General features: G+C 35.3%; 1 protein-coding gene across 2 annotated transcripts in view; it reads left to right on the top strand.

The window, feature by feature from the left end:
• The window catches only part of ABCB7 (ATP binding cassette subfamily B member 7), a 167988-nt gene that overhangs the window by 105803 nt on the left and 34630 nt on the right, over nt 1–27555 (top strand). For both annotated transcript variants that reach the window (XM_019823991.3, XM_004000654.5), the window contains exons 4-9: nt 5156–5275; nt 23509–23641; nt 24765–25033; nt 25674–25762; nt 25855–25942; nt 26798–26972. In XM_019823991.3, the coding sequence (XP_019679550.1) occupies nt 5156–5275; nt 23509–23641; nt 24765–25033; nt 25674–25762; nt 25855–25942; nt 26798–26972 (874 nt within the window). The remainder of the gene's footprint in view (nt 1–5155; nt 5276–23508; nt 23642–24764; nt 25034–25673; nt 25763–25854; nt 25943–26797; nt 26973–27555) is intronic.

Below are 27555 nucleotides of genomic sequence, written 5' to 3'. Positions count from 1 at the left end.
AAGTTCCATCCACGTAGTTACAAAAAACAAGATTTCATTGTTTTTGATTGCCAAGTAATACTCCATTGTGTGTGTTTACGCGCATACACCACATCTTCTTTATGCATTCATCCATCAATGTACATTTGGGTTCTTTCCATACTTTGGCTATTGTTGATAGTGTTGCTATAAACTTTGGGTGCGTGTGCCCCTTTGAGACAGCATACCTGTTCCCTTGGATAAATACCTAGTAGTGCAGTTGCTGGGTCGTAGGGTAGTTCTATTTTTAGTTTTTTGAGGAACCTCCGTATGGTTTTCCAGAGTGGCTGCACCAGTTTGCATTCCCACCAACAATGCAAAAGAGATCCTCTTTCTCTGCATCCTTGCCAACGTCTGTTTTTGCCTGAGTTGTTCATGTTAGCCATTCTGACAGGTGTGAGGTGGTATCTCATTGTGGTTTTGATTTGTATTTCCCTGATGATGAGTGATGTTGAGCATTTTTTCATTTGTCAGTTGGCCATCTAGATGGCTTCTTTGGAGAAGTGTCTATTCATGTCTTTTGCCCATTTCTTCACTGGATTATTTGGTTTTGGGTGTTGAGTTTGTTAAGTTCTTTATAGATTTTGGATACCAACCCTTTATCTGATATGTCATTTGAAAATACCTTCTCCCATTTTGTAGTTTGCCTTTTAGTTTTGCTGCTTGTTTCCTTCGCTGTGCAGAAACGTTTTATTTTGATGAGGTCCCAAGTAGTTCGTTTTTGCTTGTTTTCCTTGCCTCCAGAGTCATGTCGAGTAAGAAGTTGCTGTGGCCAAGGTCAAAGAAGTTTTTGCCTGCTTTCTCCTCGAGTATTTTGGTGGTTTCCTGTCTTACACTGAGGTCTTTCATCCATTTTGAGTTTATTTTTGTGTATGGTGTAAGAAAGTGGTCCAGGTTCATTTTTCTGCCTGTCGCTGTCCACTTTTCCCAGCACCATTTGCTGAAGAGACTGTCTTTATTCCATTGAATATTCTTTTTCACTTAACTTGTCAAAGATTAGTTGGCCATATGTTTGTGGGTCCATTTCTGGGTTCTCTATTCTGTTCCATTGATCTGAGTGTCTGTTCTTGTGCCAGTACCATACTATCTTGATGATTACAGCTTTGTAATACAGCTTGAAGTCCAGGATTGTGATGCTTCCTGCTTTGGTTTACGTTTTCAAGATTGCTTTGGCTATTCGGAGTCTTTTCTGGATCCATAGAAATTTTAGGATTGTTTTTTCTAGCTCTGTGAAGAATGCTGGTGTTCTTTTGATAGACATTGCAATGAATGTGTAGATTGCTTTGGGTAGTATCAACATTTTCATGATATTTGTTGTTCCTATCCAGGATCATGGAATATTTTTCCATTTTTTTGTGTTTCTTCAGTTTCTTTCGTAAGCTTTCAATAGTTTTCAGTGTGTAGATTTTTCACCTCTTTTGTTAGATTTATTCCTAGGTATTTTATGGTTTTTTGTGAAACTGTAAATGGGATCGATTCCTTGACTTCTCTTTCTGTGGCTTTATTGTTGTTGTGTAGGAATGCAAGTGATTCCTGTGCATTGATTTTATATCCTGCAACTTTGCTGAATTCATAGTTCAGTTCTAGTAGTTTTTTGGTGGAATCTTTTGGGTTTTCCATATAGAGTATCGTGTCATCTGCGAAGAATGAAAGTTTGACCTCCTCCTGGCCAATTTGGATGCCTTTTATTTCTTTGTGTTGTCTGATTTCTGAGGGTAAGAGTTCCAATACTATGTTGAATAACAGTGGCGAGAGTGGACATCTTTGTCTTGTTCCTGACCTTAGGGGGAGAGCTCTCAGTTGTTTCCCATTGAGGATGATATTATCGTCGGGTCTTTCATGTATGGCTTTTATAATCTCGAGGTATGATCCTTCTATCCCTACTTTCTTAAGGGTTTTTATCAAGAAAGGATGCTGAATTTTGTCAAATGTTTTCTCTGCATCTATAGAGAGGATCATGTGGTTCTTGTCCTTTATTTTTTTGATGTGATTAATCACATTGATTATTTTGCATATATTGAACCAGCCCTGCATCCCAGGTATAAATCCCACTTGGTCGTGGTGAGTATTTTTTTTAATGCATTGTTGGATACAGTTGGCTAATACATTGTCGAGGAATTTTGCATCTATGTTCATCAGGGAAATTGGTATATATTTCTCTTTTTTAGGGGAGTCTTTGTCTGGTTTTGGAATTAAGGTATTGCTGGCTTCATAAAGTTTGGAAGTTTCCTTCCCTTTCTATTTTTTGGAACAGCTTCAAGAGAATAGTTTGTTAACTCTTCTTTTAATGTTTGGTAGAATTCCCCCTGGAAATCCATCTGGCCCTGGATTCTTGTTTTTTGAGAGATATTTGATTACTAATTTGATCTTTACTGGTTATGTGTCTGTTCAAATTTTCTATTTCTTCCTGTTTCAGCTGTGGTACTTTATATGTTTCTAGGAATTTGTCCATTTCTTCCAGATTGCCCATTTTATTGGTGTACAATTGCTCATAATATTCTCTTATTATTGGTTTTATTTCTGATGTGTTGGTTGTGATGTCTCTTCTTTCATTCTTTATTTTATTTATATGGGTCCTTTCCTTTTTCTTTTTGATCAAACTGGCTAGTGGTTTATCAATTTTGTTGATTCTTTCAAAGAACCAGCTTCTGGTTTCATTGATCTGTTCTACTCTTTTTTTTTGGTTTTGATAGCATTAATTTCTGCTCCAATCTTTATTATTTCCTGTCTTCTGCTGGTTTGGGGTTTTATTTGCTTTTTTTTTTTTTCCTAGCTCTTTAAGGTGTAAGGTACGATTGTCTATCTGAGACCTTTCTTCCGTCTTTCGGAAGGTCTGGATTGGTATATACTTTCCTCTTATGACAGCCTTTGCTATGTCCCAGAGGTTTTGGGTTATGGTGTTATCATTTCCATTGGCTTCAATGTACTTTTTAAAAAAATTTTTAACGTTTTTTTTTTTTTTTACTTATTTTTGACAGAGAGACAGAGCGTGAGCAGGGGAGGGGCAGAGAGAGAGACAGAAACACAAGCTCCAGACTCTGAGCTGTCAGCACAGAGCCCGATGTGGGGCCTGAACTCATGAACCAGGAGATCATGACCTGAGCTGAAGTCAGACACTCAACCGACTGAGCCACCCAGGCGCCCCTTCCATGTTCTTTTTAATTTCCTCTTTAACTTCTTCGTTTGACCATTCATTCTTTAGTAGGATGTTCTTTAGTGTCCAAGTATTTGTTATCTTTCCAAATTTTTTCTTGTGGTTGATTTCGAGTTTCATAGCGTCGTGGTCTGATAATATGCACGGTGTGATCTCAATGTTTTTGTAATTGTTGAGAGCTGATTTGTGTCTCAGCAATCTAGAGATTGTTCCATGTATACTGGAGAAGAATGTATATTCCTCTACTTTAGTTTGAAATGTTCTGAATATATCTGTTTTGTCCATCTGGTTCAGTGTGTCATTCAAAGCCATTGTTTCCTTATTGATTTTCTGTTTAGGTGATCTGTCCATTGTTGTAAGTGGGGTGTTGAAGTCCCAGTAGGTTGCCTTTTTTAAAATGGTTTCTGTGCAAAAGGTTTCTATTTTGGTATAGTCCCAATAGTTTAATTTTGCTTTTGTTTCCCTTGCCAGAAGAAAAATAAGTAGGAAAACATTTCTACAGCTGATGTCAAAGAGATTCCTGTCAATATTTTCTTCTAGGAATTTTACGGTTTCAGGTCTCACATTTAGGCCTTTAATCCATTTTCAGTTTATTTTTTTGTATGCTATAAGAAAGTGGTTCAGATTCATTCTTTTGCCTGTAGCTATTCAGTTTTCTCAGCACCATTTGTTGAAGAGACAGTCTTTTTCCTATTGGATATTCTTGCCTCCTTTGTTATAGAGTCATTCACCATAAAAGTGCAGGTTTATTTCTGGACTCTCTATTCTATTCCTTTGACCTGCGTGTCTGTTTCTGTGCCAGTACCATACTGTTTTAATTACTGCCGCTTTGTAGTATATCTTGAAATCCAGGATTGTGATACCTCCAGTTTCATTTTTTTAAGTTTTTGTTTTAATTCCAGTTAACATACAGTGTACTATTTGTTCTAGGTGTATAATATGGTAATTCAGCAATTCCATGCATCGCCCAGTACTCATCATGTCAGGTGCCCTCCCCAATCCCCATCACCTATTTTATCCATCCTCCCACTCCCCTCTATTCTGCTAACTATCAGTTTTCTATAAATAAGAATCTGTTGGGGCACCTGTGTGGCTCAGTTGGTTAAGTGCCTGACTTCTGCTCAGGTCATGATCTCGGAGTTCGTGGGTTTGAGCCCCATGTTGGGCTCTGTGATGACTACTTGGAGCCTGGAGCCTGCTTCAGATTCTGTGTCTCCCTCTCTCTCTTTGCCCCTCCCCCACTCGTGCTCTCTCTGTCTCTCTCTCTCTCTCTCTCTCTCTCTCTCAAAAGTACACAAAACAAAACAAAAAGAAACTCTTTCTTCTTTTGTCTCTCTCTCCCTCTTTGCTTTTTCCCCGTTACTTGTTTGTTCACTTTCTTAAGTTCCACATGAGTGAAATTCTATGGTATTTGTCTTTCTGTGACTGACTTATATCGCCTAGCATTACACTCTCTAGCTCCATCCATGTCATTACAATGGCGAGATTTCATTCTTTTTATGACTAATATTCCAGTGTGTGTGTGTGCGCGTGCGCACGTATACCACTTCTTTATCCATTCCATTAATCATTGGACACTTGGGCTGCTTCCATATCTTGGCTATTGTAAATAATGCTTCTATAAACATAGGGGTGCATATATCTCTGTGAATTAGTGTTTTTGTATTCTTTGTGTAAATACCCAGTAGTGTGATTGCTGGATTGTAGGGTTGTTCTTCTTTTTCAAGATTGTTTTGGCTATTCAGGGTCTTTTGTAATTCCATACAAATTGTAGTATTATTTCTTCTCGTTCTATGAAAAATGTTGTTCGTGTTTTGATAGGGATTGCATTAACACTGTATGATAGTTGTACTTGAATTAAAGAAGTTATGTTTGTAATGTTTTCAAATTTTTCTTAAATATTTACATAATTCTACATTATTGAAATATAGTTATATTTGAAATAACATGTTAATTATTGCTTTGTTTTCTCTCTTTCAACAGTTAAAAGATGTTGATACTCGGAAAATCATAAAAGCAATGCTTTCGTATGTGTGGCCCAAAGACCGGCCAGATCTACGAGCTAGGGTTGCCATTTCTCTGGGATTTTTGGGGGGCGCAAAGGTAAGAATAGGAGAAATTATACATTGTTCATTGCTATAACTAAAAAATAGTATGACATTTTCTAATAATGAAAAGGGCTGATATAAGCTACTTTGGGGGGAGCATTGTTAACTTTTAGGACCCTCATTTACATAACTATTTTATACCGTTAGAAATTACATGGTAGTGCCCAATTTATCTGTGGATCAGACTTCTGATGGCCTCAACTTAATGGAATTTAGTCCTGAAACCAGATCATTGTGTAACAAAGCATAAGGAAATTTATAAAAGAAACTCCTTAGAGACCTGTTTGTTCTTACTTAATACATATTTCTGGTAAGCTTGGTTCTCAGTTCCTAGTAATTTGAAAAGATGATGAAGGCACATTTAGGCACATTGAATGCCATAAGTGGTAAACAATAGTGTGAAGGGGGAAAAAAACAGGAAAAGTTAAAAGAAAAAAAAAAACACCCACAAAAACTAGGCATTTTGGTACCATTCAGTATAGGGGCCCTTTATATCTTAGCAGCCTCTTCAGTTTATTTCTGTACTATATATAGCATGTTTTAGTAAGGCAGTTATAATGACTCTGAGCTTTTAAGAAAAAAAAAACCCTTATTTTCAACTCATTCAGATTTTAAATTCAGTAAAGTATATATATATTTAGGTACAAAATATAGTCATGGTACATATATAGTCTTTGGAATCAATCAGAATTCCTGGGCTCTGGCACTTACTAACCTTGTAACATTGGGCAAATTGCTTAGTCTTCATGCCTCAGTTTCCCAATTTGTAAAATAAGGTTAAATACAGTTGTTGTAAGGATTAATTAAATCAGCATACAAAAGGCTAAAAAGAATGCTTGGCACATAGTAAAGTATATGTGTTAAAAATAATTTAGATTTCATCAAAAATATGGTAAAAAAAAACCAGTTTGTTGAAAAATATAAATGAGGTTTTGCTATGTGTTAGGGTTAATATATTGTTTTAGAACCTAGTCTTATTACTTTTTTCTCTATGTCATGTATGTTCCTTTTTATTTACTCATTCTTTTCCCTACCCTAAAAATAAGTATTGAGAACTTATACAGAGGACTGTTCTTGGCTCTGCAGGGTATTCAAACATAAATAAAAGCACATTTCTTATCTCAAATCATCCAAGATAAGACAAGTTATACTTTATTGCTATGATGCAAAGTAAGTCATAAATGATTTGAAAGAAGTACATTCACGTGTTGGGATTTCAAAGGAAAGAACCACCAAGATGGGGAGTCAGGAAAGGTTTTGGAGAGGAAGTGATGTCTAAGATAGTCTTGGATTGATTAGTAGGATTGTTAAAGATAGAGGAGTAAAATGAACAGATTGAGAGAGGACGTAAGCATGTGTGGAGTAGTGAGTAGTCCAGCTTTGCTCCAGTGAGGGGATAGTGTTTCAGAGAAATTATAGGTAACCTTAAAAGATAGAGCTCCATGTGAAATACCTTAACTGTGAAACAAAAATTTAATTATGTTGGAAGTAGCAACATGTATTTTGAGTAGCAGAGTAATAAGGTTAGAGCTGTGCTTTAGGAAATTAATCTGACCCTTTTGCATAAGATGGATTAGGGTGGTGAGACAACTAAAATAGGGATACCATTGATTTTCATTTCATGTATTCATTCAGGCAATATTTACCGACCTTGTTATGAGGCTAATGTAATAGTCTAGATGAAAAGTAATGGCACTTTGTACTGGAGTAGTGGTAGAAATGGTAATATGCAGGGAAAAGATGCCAGAGATTTTGTGAGGTGAAGGAGGTAGAGTCAACAAGACTTAGCAACGGATCAGACATTAGAAGTAAAAGAGAAATAGGATTTCAAAGTTGATGCCAAGGATAAAAGAAATACAATACTTTTAACAGAAGTAGGTAGGAAATTAGGAGGTCTTGTTTGGGAAGATGAAATTTTGGTTTGAGGCATGTTCAGTTTGAGATGCTAATGGAATGTTGAGACAGATATGTAGCTGATAATACAAAATGCTAGACAATCTTAGGAAGGAGCCCCAGGCTAGAGAGATCAGGGGTAATAGTTGGGGGGAAAAAGAAGTAATAGCAGAAACAATGCAAATTAGTTCACCAAAGGAAAGAGCAGAAATAGAAGGTGACTACAGACAGAACCTGTGATAAATGTGTTCCTGTAGGGAAGCAAACAGTAATGGAAACAGGGATGGAGTGATTGGAGAATAAAACTAGAATAATTCAGTCTAGCTGTTCATTGTCTTTTCTCCTTTCTCATCTGTGGGTTCTGTTGAGTACTCCCAATGAACTGGACCTCTTGCCTGGGAGAGGACTAAATCAAGATACTGAACAATAGACTAAGATCCATACTTTATTCTGTTTGTTTAAGCTGAACAGAGAGGATAATACAAATCTAAGTTTGGTAGCTAACATTGAAATTCTTTTAACTCTTTTTTTATATGTTTTTTAATATGAAATTTATTGTCAAATTGGTTTCCATACAATACCCAGTGCTCATCCCAACAGGTACCCTCCTCAATACCCATCGCCCACCCTCCCACCCCCCCATCAACCCTCAGTTTGTTCTCAGTTAAAATTCTTTTAACTCTTAAATTTTTAGTTCAGTACTGATTGCTGAATTGTCTTTTACCTACAAATTGCTTAAAGATAAAGATTATTTTGAGCTCTTGTGCAAGGCAGAATTAGCAAATTGGCCTTTATTCTTTATTAGCTGAATTAAAGTACTTTGCTGACAAGTTGAAGGCAGATTGTTTTCTGGACTTTCTTTTGAATTGAAGAGAAGTTTAGAACATGGCTAATTAGGTTAGCCAAAAGGAGCAGTGTTAATACGTGATTTTATTTTTAGAATGAATTTCAACCCTTCAAAATACAAATTTCTGTTCCTTGGTGACAGGTCAATGTCGGTATAAAACCTAGATCAAGGTAACTTCCATAAAGACTGAAATATTTTTAGAAGGCTAATATTTGATTCTTCTATCAATAAATATTGAGCACCCATAGAATAGATATGCTGTACTAACCTCATATAAACTAATTACAAGTAAACAGCAATGAATATAGAAAATTAGTCCTCAGAAAGTATGTTTGATTACTTTTGAGTTAGGAAAAGGAATAAATTGCCTGATGTTATGATGAGTGCATGCTTGTACTTTCAGAGCATATAGAAAAGCAGTTTTTTGGTTTTTTTTAACTAAGCAGGAACTAGACCATAGAATAGCTTTAGGAATATATAGTGGTAACTTTTGACCATTCCTAACATCATTTTTCTAGTTTCTATACTGTCTTTACTTTAAAGTGGTTACTCTCTCAATCTTTAAAACCTGGTCATTGTTTAATTTTGTTAGTATTGCTGGTGTGATTTATACTGGGTGTGCAAAGATGGATTGTTATCCCTTTCATTTCTTGGCTTCCTATTTTTTCTCAACATGCCTTGGCGTATAAGCACTTTGGACCAATCTATTCTCCTTTATACTCTGGTCTTCCCTACCTCCTCCACATACTTCTGGGAATTTTAAGGCAGGGTTCAGGGATCTTCTCAGCTATAAATGAATGCCACCCAGCCATATGAGCAGCATGAGGTAGTTTCATAGCAAGACCAGAGGCATCCATGAGGGAGAAGGGAGGCAGAAAGACAGAAATATCAAGTGAGAAGAAACAGAAGGGAGGAGGATTTCATGTTTAACATATGGGGTCACAGCATGCCATCTGCTTACTTATTTGCCTATTAATTCTCTTTTCATTCTGAAGGTCTTAAGGCTATCATTGTCTACAGCAAAGATTTGTAAGATAAACTGTATTATGTAAAGATGTCTTGCAGCCCAGACAAGGCCAAGAAGAATGGGTTGGTGTTTCTTCTGAATTGCAGCAATTCTATTTTTAATATGTTGGGTCCTCTATGAGATATATTTTAGGGTTTCTGCCACCAAGAGACAGAGATAGAGAGAACACAATCTGCCTTCCTTCCTTAAATCCCTACAAATCATATGCATTGCCTTTTCTTACCATCCACACATCTGTCCTAGGAGTATCACATTATCATTAATCTGGGGATTTTGAGATCTAAGGATTTTTTAAAAAATGTAATCTTTCTGGGCGTGCCTGGGTGGCTCATTCAGTTAAGCATCTGACTTTGACACAGGTCATAATCTCACGGTTCATGGGTTCATGCCCTGCATTGGGCTCTGTGCTAATAGCTCAGAGCCTGGAGCCTGCTTCAGATTCTGTGTGTGTGTGTGTGTGTGTGTGTGTGTGTGTGTGTGTGTGTGTCTGCACCTCCCCTGTTCACACTCTGTATTCTCAAAAATAAACATTAAAAAATATTTTTAAAAATTTAGTCTTTCTGTTAGTATATCACATAACAGACGTGCCAGGATTTAAGGAAAATATAAAACATACTTACTAAAATCATCTGTTTTCATAAAATAAGTGTGTTTTTTAATGTTATAAAAAAGTTTACTTATACTCTGCAATCAACACCATCTTTGGAACCACTTAGTTGACAGAGAACTTGAGAGTACAGGACATTAAAGTAAAAAATATCTTCTATTTTTAATTAAGAATTAATTATCTGTTGATAATTAAGAATTATTAAGAATCTGTTGCAAACGAAAATAAGCTATATTTAACATTATAAAATAATTTCAAGGGAGAGTGTATTTTGTAAAAATATAATCAATATCCCTTTTCTTCAAGAATGCATCTGTTATATAAAGTAAGGGATCATATATGTGTCTTAGTCCATTTACACTGCAGTAAAAAGCACCATAAACTAGGTCGTTCATAAATGGCTTTTTGTTATGACCTACATGATATAAGAGGCAAGAAGGATCTTGGGGACTTGTTTATAAGGGCACTAATCCCATAAGGGCCTAATTACCTCCTAAAGACCCCACTTCCAGTGTCATTACCCTGGTGGGAATTCAACATGTGAGTTTGGCAGGGGTACACAAATATTCAGATCATAGCATTATGTATTGAGCATCATTTGTCGAGTGACTTTTAGATACAAGATACTGTGCTAGGCAGCTGGGAATAAAAAAATGAATAAAATGTGTGCCTTGCCTTCCCTCCTGCAGTTGCAGTGTACTGAAGGAGAAAAATACACAAATAATGATAAAATATATATAATGTAATACCCAGATATCCAAAGGGAGTCACAAATGAAGATATATGGGAGTTCCAGCAATTAGGCATTTAGGGAAGCCTTCATGGAACAGCTGGAGTTTTCCAGGAACTACTATCTTGACATGGGTAACTTCAGAAGATTCATGCACTTTCACTTTGATTCTTTAAAAATTTTCTGAAAAACACTTTTTAAAATGAAACAATGGTATCTGACCTTTAATTGAGAAGTATGATTTATATCCTGGAGTATTTTTTAATTAAAACACTATAGTTTAGAGATGTTTTAGGCTTACAGAAAAATTAAGCAGTAAGTACAGAGAATTCTTCTATATCCCCCCTCAAAAAACTCCATTCAATTTCTTCTGGTACTAACATCTTGCATTAATGTAGTACAATTGTTACAAATGATGAATGAACCAATTACTTAAAAATACATTATTCTTATTAGCTAAGTTCATAGTTTACATTAGGATTCACTCTTTGTGTTGTGTACTTACGTATGGGTTTGGGGGAAATGCATAATGGCATTTATCCACCTTTAAAGTATCATACAGAATAGTTTCACTGCCCTAAAACTGCAGTGTGTCCCACTTATTCATCTCTCCATCCTCCCAAATCCCTGACAACCACTGATCATTTTATTGTCTCTGTAGTTTTGCCTTTTTCCATAATATCTTATAGCTGGAATCATATAGTATGTAGCTCTTACAAACTGTCTTCTTTCACTTAACAATATGCATTTCAGAGTCATTTATGTTTTTTTTATGACTTGATAGTTCATTGCTTTTTATTGCTGAAAAATACTGCATTGTATGGATGTACCATATAGTGTGTGTATCCATTCACCTTTTGAAAGACATTTTGGTTGCTTCCAGATTTTGGCCAAAAGTAATGCTGTAATAAACATTTGTGTGCAAGATTTGTGTGACATAAGTTTTCAACTCATTTGGGTAATTACTAAGAAGTGCAGTTGCTAGATTATATGTTAAGACTATGTTTAGTTTGTGAGAATCTGCCAAACTGTCTTCCAGAGTGGCTGTACCATTCTGCATTCCCACCAACAGTGAATGAGAGAGTTCTGTTGCTCCACATCCTTGTCAGCGTTTGGTGTTGTCAGTGTTCAGGATTTTAGTCTTTCTAATAGATGTGTAATGCTATCTCAATTTTGTCCTAATTTGATATTGCCTAATGACGTATGATATTGTGCATGTTTTCATATACTTATTGGTCATCTGTATCTCTTCCTTGGTGAGATATCTGTCAGGCCTTTTGCCCATTTTTAAATTGGGTTGTTCATTTTCTTATTGTTGAATTTTAAGTGTTTGTATATTTTGGATACCAGTCCTTTATCAGATTTTTTGCAAATATTTTCACTCAGTCTGTAGCTTGTATTTTCCTTCTTTTAACAGTGTCTTTCACAGAACAGCAGTTTTAAATTTTAATGTAGTCCAACTTAACAGTATTTCGTGGATTGTGCTTTTAGTGTTGTATCTAATGTCATTGTGAAACAAAGGTCACCTAGATTTTATTTTATGTTATCTTCTAGAAGTTTTATAGCTTTGTTCTTTACATTTAGGACTATGATCCATTTGGAGTTAATTTTTGTGAAAGGTGTAAGGTCAGTGTCTAGATTTCGTTTTGTACGTTCAGTTTTTCTAGCACCATTTTTTGAAAGTATATTCACCACTATACTACCAATGCACATCTAGCACCATTTTTTGAAAAGACTGTTTTACCCACTGGGCTGCCTTTTCTCCTTTGTCAAACATCAGTATAATATATTTTTGTATATTTGTCTATTTCTGTACTCTCTGTTCTGTTGATCTACTTATCTATTCTTTTGCCAATACCATGCTGCCTTGATTATTGTAGCTTTACGGTAATTCTTGAAATCAAATAGTGTCAACCCTCTGGCTTTTTTTTTTTCCTTCCAATATTGTGTTGGATATTCTGGGTCTTTTGTTTTTCTATGTAAAGTTTAGAATCAGTTTGTCCATATCTGCCAAAGTACTTGCTGGGATTTTGATTGGGGCTGCATTGAATATATAGATCAAGTTCAGGAAAAACTGACATCTTGACAATATTGAATCATTCTATCCATGAACATGAAATCCATTCCTTTAGCTTTTTTTTAAATTTCTTTTATCAGAGTATTGAAGTTTTCTTCATATAAATATTGAACATGTTTTGTTAGAATTATACCTAGTTATATCATTTTGGGTACTAATTTAAATGGTATTATTTTTTATTTCAAATTATGTATTTGTTCACTGGAGATATATGGGAAAACAATTGACTTTTGAGCCTTATGAGCCTTATGTCCTGCAACCTTGCTAGAGTTGCTTATTAGTTTCAGGAGGTTTATTTCTATTGTCAGTTCTTTTGGATTTTCTACATAGATAATCATATTATCTGCAAATACGGTTTTATTTCTTCTTTCCTAATATGTGTGCCTTCTATTTTCCTTTCTTACTGCTTTAGCTAGGACTTCTAGTACCATATTGAACAACAGTGATAAGTGAGGGTGTCTTTGCTTTGTTCCTAAATTTTGGGGGTAAAGCTTCTAGTTTCTCATCATTAAGTATGTTGTTACCTATAGGGGTTTTTGTAGGTGTCCTTAATCAACTTGAAGAAGTTTCATTCTATTCCTAGTTTGCTGAGAGTTTTTATCTTGAATAGGTGTCGGATTTTGTCCAGTACTTCTTTTGCATCTATTGATATATTTTTTCTTTAGCCTATTGATGTGATTACATTGATTTTCCAATGTTGAACCAGCTGTGTATACCTGGAATGAACTCCACTTGGTCATGTTGTGTAATTATTTTTATATATTATTTAATTTGTTTTGCTAATATTTTGGTGAGAATTTTTTATCTGTGATCATAAGAGATAATGGTCCAGAATTTTCCTTTCCTGTAATGTCTGCCTGGTTGTGGTATTAGGGTAGTGCTGGCCTCCTAGAACGAGTTTAGAAATTTTCCCTCCGTCTCTGTTTTTCGGAAAATATGGTATTTACAAATTGAGTACTTTGTCCATTTTTCTTTTCTCTTTGTTTTGCCTTGCTAATTTTATCTCCCTTTAGTACTCTCGTTCTTTCTTTTCTTTTTCTCCTTCTGATCCTTTTGAGACTAGAGAGGTAAACAAACAAAATTCTCTTTTACCTATTCACATATATTGGGCCCTTCTTGGTGACACTAGTTACAGAGTCCTTAATTATCAGAGGCTGGTGTGAAAGAGATTAGTTTTTAAGGAATTAAAGTATTAAAAATGTTTGTAAGAATTAGGTTCCTCAGAGACAGTACAGAGACAATACTTTCATTATTAAGAAGGGAAAAGTCATTTAAAAATTTTTTTTTCAACGTTTATTTATTTTTGGGACAGAGAGAGACAGAGCATGAACGGGGGAGGGGCAGAGAGAGAGGGAGACACAGAATCGGAAACAGGCTCCAGGCTCTGAGCCATCAGCCCAGAGCCCGACGCAGGGCTCGAACTCACAGACCGCGAGATCGTGACCTGGCTGAAGTCGGACGCTTAACCGACTGCGCCACCCAGGCGCCCCGTAAAATCTAGAATTGGAGACCCTCAGTAAACTGATCATATTGACCAGTACATTTGGCATTATATAGATAACAACATACTTTTGGCTGTCCTTTATGGTGATTGTACTTTTTCTTTAAGTCCATTCTTTAATTTGTGTCCCAAATTGTGCATTTCCATGTTAAAATTAAACAAATTCATTTCATAATTATATACCAGTCTCTGAAAATTCAAGAATTTAGAGGATTGTTTATTTATGTGATTTAAACTTTTGATCTAGGAAAGAAAAAAATTTTGTGAGAATAAGTCTTGAGAGAGTAATTTTCTCTTTATTTCTCTTGTACTTAATGGACACATTGCAGTTACAGATGAAACATAACTTGTCCCATGATTATAATCTAGTAAAAACAGTTTCTCAATTTTTAGAAAACACCTGGGGGATTAAGTTTCATATTGAGTCAATTTTTATTGAAATTTATTAATATCTAGCCTTAGTTTTAGACCTCTCAAGCCTCTAGGGAGTGAGGTCTGATATGCCCTGAGACACTGGCTTTATTTTAAAAATTTTACTTTTAATAAACTTGCAACAAAATGCACTCTTTTGTGATTTTTAACACACGCATATATTCATATAATTATTGTCACAGTCAGGATACAGAAAAGTGTTACCACACTAAAAATCTCCTTTGTGTAACCCCTTTGTAGGTATATCCTCTTCAGACCCCTAATAGCTGGATAGTACTGATTTGTCCTCTATCCCTATAGTTTTATCATTTTGAGAATACCATAGCCTTTTGAGCTTGCTCCTCTCACACAACATGATGCTTTCTTCATTCATCCAAGTCATTGAGGATATCAGTTCATTTTTCTTTTTATTACTGAGGTGTATTCCATGGTATGGATGTACTACACTTTGTTCATTCACTGGTGGACATTTGGTTTCTTTCCACCTTTTGGCAGTTATAACTAGAGTGGCTGTAAACACTTAGGTATAGTTTTTTGTGTGAACCTTAGTTTTCATTTCTCCAGGGTAAATATATCTTGAGAGTAGAATTTCTAGGTCATGGTTAGTATATTTTTAACTCTATAAGGAACTGCCAAACTGGTTTCCAGAATGGCTGTTTTCATCTTACCACCAGCAGTGTATGAGAGTTCCAGTTGTTTCACTTCTTTGCTAACACATGATATTGTCAGGCATTTAGTGGTATCTTATGGTTTCAATATCCATTTTCCTAATGGCTAATGATGTTGAATATCTGCATGTGCTTGGCTGCAGGTATATATCCACTTTGGTGAAGCGTCTGTTCAAGTGTTTTGTCCATTTTTAGTTGGGCCATTTTTTTTTACTGTTGAGTTTAGTGAGCTATTTATATATTCTGGATATGAGACTTTTGTCAGATACATAATTTGCAATTATTTTCTCCCATCTGTAGCTTTTTATTATTTTAGAGAGAGACAGAGAGAGGGAGAGGGAGAGCACGAACAGGGGAAAGAGGGGCAGAGGGAGGGAGGGAAGGAGGGCTTGAGAGAGAGAGAAAGACAGAATGAATCTTAAGCAGGCTCCATCCTGAGCATGGGCTCAATTTCATGACCGCAAGAGCATGACCTGAACTAAACTCCAGAGTTGGACACTTAATCAGCTGAGCCACCCAGGTGTCCTGAATCCATCTGTAGCTTTTAAAAAAATATCCCTTAATAGTATTTTACATAGAACAAGAGTTTTTAATTTTGATAGGCTTCAGTTTATCATTTTTTCCCTTCATGGATTATGTTTTAGTTGTTAACATGTAAGAACTGTTTACCTAACTCAAGATCATTACAATTTTCTCCTGTGTTTTTTTCTAAAAGTTATATTTTTACTTTTTATGTTTATATCTATATTCCATTTTTGAGTTAATTATTGTATCTAGTTTAGTTGAAGTTTTATCGTTTGGTCCAATTGTTCCTACATGAAGGCTTTTCTCTCCCAATTGAATTTTCTTTGGATCCTATTGCAGCTGTAAAAACTTTTCACACTTGATAGCTTAAAACAACACAAATTTATTATTTTATAAAGGTCAAAAGTCCAAAATTAGGTTTCCTGGGTCAAAATAAAAACATTTGTCAGGGCTGTATTCCCTCCAGAGGCTCTTTGGGAAGGATCCATTTCCTTGCCCTTTCTACCTTCTAGAGGTCACCTGCATTCCTTGGCTCTTGGTGCCTTCCTCCATCTAAAAGCCAGCAGCATCTTCAGTCTTTCTGACTCTGACTCTTGGCCTCCGTATTCCTATCTTTTCTCTTGACTTTGACCCCCCCCACCTCCTTCTCATAAGGACCCTCTTGATTACACTTGGCCCACCCAGATAATTCAGGATACTCTCCCCAGCTCATATTCTCATTTAATCACATTTGCAAAGTTTGTTTTGCCATGTAAGGTATCCTCTTCACAGGTTCTGGAGATTAGTACATTAGTAGATGAAGATTTTAGGGAGCCATTATTCTCTCTCTCTCTATGTAATCATCTTTTTCTGTATTCTGTTCTTGTCCATTGATCAATGTGTATGTGTTTCTCCATTCATCAACACCACATTGACTTCACTGTTGTAGCTTTCTCTTAAGGCATAAAGATAGATTCTTCCAACGTTTTTCTTTTTAAAATTGTTTTGGCTATTCTAATTTCTTTATCTGTATATATAATTTTAGAGTAATCTTGTCTGTAGCTACAAAGAAGCCATATAGGACTTTTAAATGGATTATTAAATCTCTAGACCAATTTGGGGAAAATTGACATCCCTACTATATTGAGTCTTCTAGTCAGTGAACATAGAATCTCTCTCCATTTACTTGAATTTCCTTTGTTTTATTTCATCTGCATTTATAGCTTTCAGCATACAGACACTGAACATGTTTGATTAGACCATTGGTTTCCAGCCAGAGGTGATTTTGCTCTTGAGGGATATTTGGCACTATCTGGAGACATTAGTGATGGTCACAGTTGAGGATGAGTGTGTCACTAGCATGTAGTAGGTAGAAGTTAGGGATACTACTAAACATCCTAAAGTGCACAGAATATTTCTTCCCATAAAAAAGAATTATTTAACCCAGAATGTCCATAGTGCTGAAGATTGAGAAACCCTAGGTTAGGTTTATACTTAGGGATTTCTTTTTGGGGGGAGGGGGATTGTAATTTTTTTTTTAATGTTGGTTTCCAGTTGTTCATTGCTAGCATATTGATACATTAATAATTATGTATTTACATTGGTCATTATATGTTGATAATTATATTGGTAAGTATTGATATATTTGGAGTTTGGTCTATCATTTTATTTTATTTTTGCCAGTTTCCTCTTTCTTACTCTATTTCACCTTTCCTGCTATCTTTTGTGTTACTTAAATACATTTTACTATCCCGTTTTAATTTATCTATTGTATCTTTTAGCCTCTTTGTGTAATTTTTTTTTGAAGTTACTCTACAAATTACAATAGTGGTACTTAACTTTTCACAGCTTACTTAGAATCAATATTTTACCATGTCAAGTAGAATGTAAAAACCTTACTATGCCCTATAAGTCACTTTACCTTCCCCCCTTATGTTTACAGGTTATCTTATGTATTATATCTGTATACATTGAAAACCCCATGGTCAATGATTTAACTTTTGCTTTTGTCCACCAAACGTATTTTAAAGAACTTAAGAGAATAGGCTACTATATTTGCACAGATATTTACTATTTCTGTTGGTTTTTCTTCATTCCTGATGTTCCAGATTTCCTTCTGCTTCTATTTCCCATATGTATGAAGACTTTTCTTTAGCAGTTCTTTTTTTTTTTAAGTTTATTTATTTCTTTTAAGAGAGGTGGGGGGGAATGAGCAGGGAAGGGGCAGAGAGAGAGGGAGAGAAAGATTCCCAAGTAGGCTCCGTGCTGTCAGCACAGAGCCCAACATGGGACTCGATCTCACAAACCATGAGCCAAGATGAAGAGTCATCCGCTTAACCATCTAAGGCACCCGGGTGCTCCCCTGTAGCAGTTCTTTTAGAGGAGGTCTGCTGGTGACTAATTTTTAGTGTTCCTTAACCTGAGAACATTGTGATATTCCTTTCATTCTTGAAAGCTCGTTTTGCTAGTTATAGGCTTCTAACTTGACAGTTCTTTTCTTTTACCACTTGAAAAATGTTTTGACACTTCCTGCTGGCCTCCCTGGAAATCTGATTTCTTCAAATTGTTTCCCCCCCCCATATATAATGTATTGTTTTTGTGTAGCTTCTTTTAAGATTTATAAATTTGTTTTCAGCTTTCAGAATTTTAGTTATAATGTATCTTGAGGGGCACCTGGGTGACTCAGTTGGTTAAGCATTTGACTCTTGATTTCAGCTTGAGTCGTGACCTCAGGTCATGGGATCGAGCCCACATCGGGCTCTGTGCTGAGCATGAAGCCTGCTTAAGATTCTCTCTCTCTCTTCCTCTGCCCCTCTCTCCAGCTCACACTCTCTCATGTTCTAAAATTTAATTTCTTTGGATTTTCCCTATTTGGAGGGGAGGTTGCTCAGCTTCTTCAATCTGTAAGTTTATGTCTTCTGCCAAATTTGGGGAATTTTTAGCCATTATTTCTTTGAATACTTTTTCCAGCTTCACACTTTCCTATTCTTCTGGGACTCTAAAAAGGAGTGATCTTTTTTTTTTTTTTTATGGTCCCATAGATCCCTCAGTGTCCCATAGAACCCTCCTGCCCCTTTTTAGTGTTTTCTCTCTGTTGTTCATATTCAGTAAATTTTATTGTTCTGTCTTCATGTTGACTGATTCTCTCCTTTGTCCTCTCCATTCTGCCACGGAGCCCATCCATTCAGATTTTTTTTAATTCTGTCATTTACTTTCCACGTCCAGATTTTTCATTTGGTTCTTCTTTATGTCCTCTGTTTATCTCCTGAGACATTATATATTTTGATGTTCGAAGCATGTTCATAAATGCTCCTTGAAGCACTTTTATATTTTTTAATGTTTATTTATTTTTGAGAGCGAGAGAGGCGCACGCGTGCATGAGTGGGGGAGGGGCAGAGAGAGGGAGACACAGAATCTGAAGCAGCTCCAGGCTGTGTGCTGTCAGCACAGAGCCCGATGCAGGGCTCAAACTCATGGATGGTGAGATCATGACCTGAGCTGAAGTCAGACACTTAACTGACTGAGCCACCCAGGTGCCCCATTGAAACACTTTTATGATGGCTATTTTGAAATCCTCATCAGATAGTTCTAATATTTATGTCTGTTGATTGTATTTTCTTATTTCAACTTGATATCTTAGTAGTCCTTGGTATAAGGAGTGATTTTTTTTTTTATTGAAATCCAGATATTTTGGGTATTATGCTATAAGATTCTGGATCTTTTAAAAATCTTTTGTTTCTTAGGAGGCCTCCTGTGACACTGTTCCAGTGAGGATGGAGTGTTGCCTCATTACTGCAGGTGGGGTTGAAAGTACAGGTTCTTACCTTCACCTCCACTGACTCCTAAAGGAAGGAACCCCTCCTGACTGCTAGGTGGGGTAGTTCAGACTTCTCAGTAGGATGAAAGACAAACTACACACTAGCAGAAAATTTTTACAAATCACATATCCAGGAAAGGCCTCTATATCTAGAATATATATAAAGAACTTTAAAATTCAATAACAAAAACAAAAAAACAACCCAGTTCTAAAATTTGCAAAAGACGCAAACAGATATTTTACAGAAGAGGATATATGGGTGGAAAATCAAAATATGAAAAGATGTTCAACATCATTGCTGTCATGGAAACAAATTAAAACCACAAGATATCACTATACACTTATTAAAATAGTTTCAAAATAAAAAAATAGTGATGATATCAAATGTTGGTGAGGATGTGGAGGAATTGGATCACTCATACTTTACTGGTGGGAATGTAAAATGGTACAGCCACATAGAAAGGGCATGACAGTTGCCTAAAAAGTTCAGTGCAGACTTAGCAGTTGTACTCTTGGGCATTTATCCTAGAGAAGTGAAAACTTATGATCACCTGTATGAAAATTTCCAAAGCATCTTTTTATTTGTAGTCCAAAACTAGAAACAACCAAAATGTCCTTCAGGGATGAATGGTTGAATAAATTCGGTACATCCATGGAATAGTACTTAGCTGTAAAAGATGAGATATTGATGCATGCATCATCCTTGATCAACTTCAGGGGCATTATGCTGAGAAAAAAAAACAGGTTGATCTCAAAAGATTACAAATTATATTATTCCATGTATATAATATTCTTAAAATTACTAAACTATAAAGATCAAGAACAGATTAGTGCTTGCCAGGGGACAGGGACTGAGATGTCAGGGGAGGTGGGGTGGGAGTGAATATAAAGAACTGTAGCACAAGAGATTTCTTTTGTTGTGATGGGGTAGTTCTGTATCTTGACTGTGGTGATTGTTACATGCATCTGAACATGGGATAAAATGGCATAGGACCATTTGGTAATACATACAAACCACACACATACATGAATACACATTTAAATATGGTAGAAACTGAATACATATTTAAATATGGTAAAAGCTGAGCGAGTTCTGTACTCTAGTTAACAGTAATGAGCCGATGCACATTTTTGGTCTTGATATTGAACTGTAGCTGTATCAGATGCCATCATTAGGAGATGCTGAGTGAAGGGTCGAGTCTCTTTGTACTACTTTTGCAAATTTCTGTGAGTCTACAATTGTTTCAAAAGAAAATGTTTTTAGAAAATTCACATTTCTCTGAAATGGTTTAAGTGTAGTTCTAGTGAAAGCAGAGTATTAGGGAAAACCCGTATTTGTCACCCTCCCCATGCTCAAAATATCACAAGGCCAGTGCAGCCAATACACATGTACTAATAAAAATATCTACACATAATATAATCCTTTCCATTTCTTTTGTGTTTTTTATTTCTTTCCTTTCTAAAATTACGTTTTTGGGAGAACTGGAAGTAATTAACAATTATTATTAGAGAAAGTACTATGTTCTTAGCATTATGCTAACTGCCTTTTTTCTGCCAATAAAAATACAGGACAGGTGACATTCATATTACAAAGATGCTCCTGGGGCGCCTGGGTGACTCAGTCGGTTAAGCATCTGACTTTGGCTCAGGTCATGATCTTGTAGTCCGTGGGTTCAAGCCCTGCATGGGGCTCTGTGCTGACAGCTGAGAGCCTGGAGCCTGCTTCGGATTCTGTGTCTCCCTCTTTCTCTGTCCCTTCCCCGCTCACACTCTGTCTCTCTCTGTCTCTTAAAAAATGAATCAATGTTAAAAAAAAAATTGAAGATGCTCACATATTTGACCAACCCAAACACATTTTCAAGAAAGTAAAATTACACAACTTTCTTGGTGATACATTAATTAGTTTTGGTCACTATGCACTCTGGCTGTGGCAAAAATATGATAGGCTGTAAGTTATGAGAATTGCGTGCTAGCTGTAACTATCACTTTTTCTCCCACTCAAGAAACTGTATTGGAATGCAAGTGAGGGGATGTGGTCTTATTATATGGAAACCCTGGAATCAGCTATGATTTATTTAAATTATTTGTGTCATACTTTATAGCTGGTTTCAACAGCATATATGAGAGCATCCACTTTAGGGTGCAAATGTAGTAAAATAATATGGTCTCTTGCTTTATGAGCTGCTAATATGGCTATGCTATACTAGAAGAAAATTCTGAATTTCAAGTCAGTCTTGGATTTTAATCCCAGCTCTGCTGCTTCCCAGACAAGTTATTAAACCTCATGGAACCTGAGTTTCCTCAGTTACACGGATATCTATTTAATGGAATTATTTCATTCAGCTTTTACCTTTGTGAAGGTACATAGCACCATACCTGATTCCTGTAGGTATTGTTCACAAAATGTTTGTTTGCCACAAAAGGTTTGTGAACTGAGGTTGAGAAGCCAGTATATCCATGCACATTGCTCCTAGAATGTGAATGATAAATATGTAATAAAAATGATAGATACTGATGTATAAACTATCAAAAAGAGGAGTTGGAAAATCGGAAGAATGTCACATGGGCTGCAAGTTTCAGAGAAGGGAATGGTATTCAGAGTGGGTTTTGAAGAATGGAGAGGTAGGTAAATCTGGCAGGTAGGCCATTTCAAGCAGAAGCAAGAGCTTGAGATTATATGATTATATACAATTCAGAATCGACACTTTTGTCATACTTGAAACTTGCTATTGTATTAGATTATATTTTAGAAGTCAGAAAAAAACTTTAAGCAATTTATCCCATACTGTTTCATTCTTAAAAGTGTTCCAACATCTGCTGTGTATTTTAATGATATTATTGAATGCGAGTACCTGCTTGGTTGCTAGGACACTTGTATACTTTACTTCAAAATCTTGGTTGGTAAGATTTACATAGCTCCTGTCAGTTGTCAGCTAAACTTAGACTTGTTGACAATACTTTAAATGGAATGTTTACAAGGGGTGGGATTTCATTGTTTTTGGTAAGCCTAACAAAATTGCTTTCACGTGTTATTGTATATGAATTTAATTTCTTTAAAGCTTTGGCATTCTAATCAGTTTTCTATTCTTAAATGATAGTTGGTGTATTTGATACTGTAACCTTGCAGAAAATGTGAAATGTGAGTGATTGAATATTTGCCTTGAACATATGAAAGCATTATACCCATAGTTTTCATATTTTTTGGTATATTCTCATGGAGAAATAGGTTGGTTTTTAAAAGTTTAGTTTGGTATTTAGTGGGTTTTCTTTAGTATTGGAGCAAAGGAATCTTTTTAAATTTTTATTATTGAATTATAGTTGACATACAATGTCATATTAGTTTCAGGTATACGATACAGTGATTCAGTAATTGTATACATTACTCAGTGCTCACCACAATAAATGTAGTCACCATACAACATTATTACAATATTATTGATTATGTTTCTTATGCTGTACTTTTCATCTCTGTGACTTACTTATTTTGTAACTAGAAGTTTGTATCTCTTAATTCCCTTCATCTGTTTCACTAATTCCCCCACCTATTCTCTGAACAAAGAAATCCTTTTGTGGGGCAAATAGATCTATCAGTGTTATGTGTGTATGTTTTTTTTTTCCCCCAATGGTGAATCAGCCACAGAGATACTTGTAATTTATTGCTTTTGAGATACTTTTTTGCTATATAATTTTAGTTTTACTATTATTTTGATGAACAAATAATTTTACATATTTGATTGAATATTTATGTATGATTGAAGATATATGTGTATGTATAAAGAACTATCATATAAGGCAGTTTGCCTTAAGTGCCAGAAGCTCTGTAGGATTTCAGATAATGGAGAGAGCATTTTGAGTAAATGATCAGGGATTATTTCATGGAGGCCCAAGCATTTGACTAATGCACGTAAGTTATAAATTAATATTAACATGAGTCAGTGTGAGGTAGGAGTCCTGAAATGACAGCTCTCCAATGCCAAAGATTTTATCTTTATAAACTAGGAAAATCATTTCAATACTAGTAAATGCTTAATATCTAAACATTCCCATAAACACTAATTTAAGGTAAATACTTGTACTTTTAGAAAATATTTTGTATATGATGGGTAATTGCTTTTATATTTTTAGGCCATGAATATTGTGGTTCCCTTCATGTTTAAATATGCTGTAGACAGCCTCAACCAGATGTCGGGAAACATGCTGAACCTGAGTGATGCACCAAATACAGTTGCAACCATGGCAACGGCAGTTCTGATTGGCTGTATGTTTGATTCTTTAATCTATCTACAGGTGTTGACTTTCTTCACGAGGGTTTCATCATATTTGAGCAAATGACCTTTTTACCACAAACACAAGTTAGCATTTTGGATGTTTATTGTTTTACATATGATTTTTGATAGGTAGTTTAAAAAAATTCTTTATGTTTTCTAAAATTCTGTAAAAACAGTCTCATTTTTTAAGTTCTAGAAAAATATAACATGAAATAAGATATTAAATTCATAATTACCACTTCTAATAGTAGTTAGTTAATAATAAATTCATAATTACCACTTCTAATAATTGTTAATAAGATTCCTGAAAATAAGGCTAGTTATTTTCTTGTTATTGTTGTTAACTGCTTAATGCGAAATAGCTAAATAATGCTATATGTATATTAATGCTTCATTAAGTTACATTCAATAGCCTTGACACATTTACCATTTTTAAAGAACACAATATGTTGCTTTGTTTACTCCTGCATTAGAAAGGACACTTTATGGGACTCAGGAGGTTTGAATGGGGCATGCTTTAGTCAAGGCACTTGATTTTTCAGGATCTCGATTTTATCATTTGTTATTTGGGGGAATTGGATTAGATCAAAAAAAACCTGTACAAATATTGTACATTTATCTACAATAAGGCCATGTGGGGTGCTACTTATTAAAAGTATTTAGTTGGTGGGGTACCTGGGTGGCTCAGTCAGTTAAGCATCTGACTTAGCTCAGGTCATGATCTCACAGTCCATGAGTCCAAGCCCCACGTCAGGCTCTGTGCTGACAGCGCTCTCCCTCTCTCTCTGCCCCTCCCCCACTAGCACACTCTGTCTCTCAAAAATAAATAAAAACATTAAATTTTTAAAAATTAAAAACAAGTATTTAGTTGGAAAAAATCTTTCATCATCTGGAGTTTATAGAGGAAAATAACACTGAAAGAGATTCAGGGTGGTGGAAGGATTGTACTCACTAGGCTAGATGCTTTCTTTCTAGGTTTCTTTAATGGAAGTATTCTGTGATGTATTCATTTATTGTGTAAACACTTTCTTACTTGCCATATGTTTATCATTTTTACACTCCTATGATTCGAATGTTTTCACATCCCATTTTATCTTTTGAATGTCTTGTCAGATGGTGTATCAAGAGCTGGAGCTGCCTTTTTTAATGAAGTTCGAAATGCAGTATTTGGCAAGGTAGCCCAAAATTCAATCCGAAGAATAGCCAGAAATGTCTTTCTCCATCTTCACAACCTGGATCTGGCTTTCCATCTAAGTAGACAGACAGGAGCTTTATCAAAAGCTATTGACAGAGGGACAAGGGGTATCAGTTTTGTCCTGAGTGCTTTAGTATTTAATCTTCTTCCCATCATGTTCGAGGTGACTCTTGTCAGTGGTATTTTGGTAAGTAAAAAATTTTTCATAACAAGCTTTTATCTTACATTCTCATTGGAAGCTATTTAGTACTGGAAGCTGTAGTGCTATTGAATGCTCATGGTTTGAAAGCAAAATTCCACGGTACCAGAAGGATTATGCAGTTCATTTAATTATTTTGCTACAAGCTTCAAGGGACCATCCAAAATCTTTATCATGTTGTTATTGTAAAGAGCTGGTCACTTCTACACATAGATCAGTCATTTAACTAGTGCTTGTAATTTTTTTGTTAATAGAGTTTTTTGTATATGACTTTGGACTGGTATACTCAGATTATCTAGATTTTTATTCACCATTTATAACATTTAAGCAATTTCATATTTTGTAATTAAGACTGTATATATACGTTTTATTCCTCTTAAGGCTTATTGCATTATTTTTATCCTAGCATATGATGGTAGTATCAATGTGGCAAGTGTAGTTTGGCTTTCTTCCCTTGTTACCTAAAATAGCTTTTCTAAGGTATTTGATTTCTCACAAAATTATTTATTTATACAATTCTCATCAACATATTTCTATTAAAATCTTTTGATTGATATTTGCTGTTACATATTATAAGCTATTTGCAAGAACAGTAACTGTTTATCATTTCTTATTTTGCCTTCTCCAGTATTATAGATGTGGTGCCCAGTTTGCATTAGTAACCCTCGGGACACTTGGTGCATACACAGCATTCACAGTTGCTGTTACACGGTGGAGGTAAAGTATTTCCTAGAGGCCAGTCGAGGTTCAGAAATTAGTTACATTTACATAGCAAAAATTTCATGCCTATGTGAATCTTTGTCTTACAGAACTAGATTTAGAATAGAGATGAACAAAGCAGATAATGATGCAGGTAATGCTGCCATAGACTCACTGCTGAATTATGAAACTGTGAAGGTAATATGTTTAATTATACTTCCTCTCCCTTTCACACTGCACAGAGATTTGTTCTGCCATTTAGCTGAATAGGTGCTGTAAGTTAGAGCTTCAGATTAGGATAGGATCTCTAAGTGTGATGAGTGTTATTTTTCTTTATTTGGAAATTCTCCTCTCTTTCCACCTCAGTTTTTGTGTGGCAACATCAGAATTTTACCTTCTGAATTAATTTGTAAGTGATGAGTATATTTAGCATCTTGATTCAGAATTAACACTAAGCTAATCAAACTGACATGTAAGGTCTTGACTGTCCCTCAAAGGACCTAGCATATAGTGATTTTCATTAATTCTCATTTATGTGTCCATTTTTCCATTTAACAAATATTCCTGAATGGTTCTTGTGTCCAAAGCACTACACTAAGTCCTGTGATGGGGAAGTGTGGTAAAAATGATTGATAAAAGGCTTGCCCTCCCAGAATTAAGTCCCATAAATTGGGAGAATTATAGTTAAGTATGCAGTTGACTATAAAAGAAAGCATAAAGTGGTGGGGGCAATGAGAACTGTCAGTTCAGTCTCAGAGGATCAGGGGAAGAAACCTTTGTAAAGGAAGTGCCATTAACACTTTTTTTTAGATCTGGGTTTAAATTAACAAGGCCTTCAGTAAATACGCGATGAATTTTATGGACTTTTCAAATATAGTTCATTGTGGAAAACTGCAGGAGTACCATGGCTCAATGTATTGAAAGTTTTTAAAGTGGAGTATGGCAATACAAAATTGAATCCATACATAAAGTCTGATGAAAAGGATACTAATCGCTTAAGAGAAAAATTATAATTGTACTTGCATGTAATAACTATTTTTGTATATTTTGTAGTATTTTAATAATGAGAACTATGAAGCACAAAGATATGATAGATTTCTGAAGACATATGAGACTGCTTCATTGAAAAGTACCTCTACTCTGGCTATGCTGAACTTTGGTCAAAGTGCTATTTTCAGTGTTGGTTTAACGGCTATTATGGTGCTCGCCAGTCAGGGAATTGTGGCAGGTAATGGATCTGCAGTTTTCACATTTATAGATGTTTTTCTTAACCTTTATAAATAAGGATTGATGAAAGGAATGTATATATTAGTCTTAGTTATAAAGCATATTCAATAAAGTGCTTTAACATCCTTGGATTACTTTTTATATCAGAATGTGTTTTCTTAATTGTATAATAATGTTTTTTTAAACTTCCTTTTGTTTGACACTACAAGTTTAGCGCTAGCTCCCTCATTAATTAGAACTACTGTTTATCCATTTTGTGAGGCTACATATTGATTCTTTCAGGAGTAAATTCTTTTTTTAGCATCTGATATTTCTAATTTCGATTGTAGACCTGGAAAGCAATGTAATTAATTTAGTGTTTAGTCCAAAGGACTAAAATGCACCACACATTCTTTTTACAAGTTACATTTTAATCTTTCTATTAATTTTACATTTGCAAAACATTTCAAAAGTAAATAATGTCTCTGCCTCTTTTCTGTAATCTGCCCACTCAGTTAAGATTTATTCATTCACTGTGACCTTAATGGTTTATCATTTCCAATCATGATACCCATTTGTTCCAATTTTTAATATATACTTAAATT

The sequence above is a fragment of the Felis catus genome, chromosome X, assembly GCF_018350175.1.
Source record: "Felis catus isolate Fca126 chromosome X, F.catus_Fca126_mat1.0, whole genome shotgun sequence".
In the NCBI taxonomy this organism is placed as follows: Eukaryota; Metazoa; Chordata; class Mammalia; order Carnivora; family Felidae; genus Felis; species Felis catus.
The sequence above is the reverse complement of the archived record's forward strand: the minus strand, read 5'-3'. Positions and strand labels throughout refer to the sequence as shown.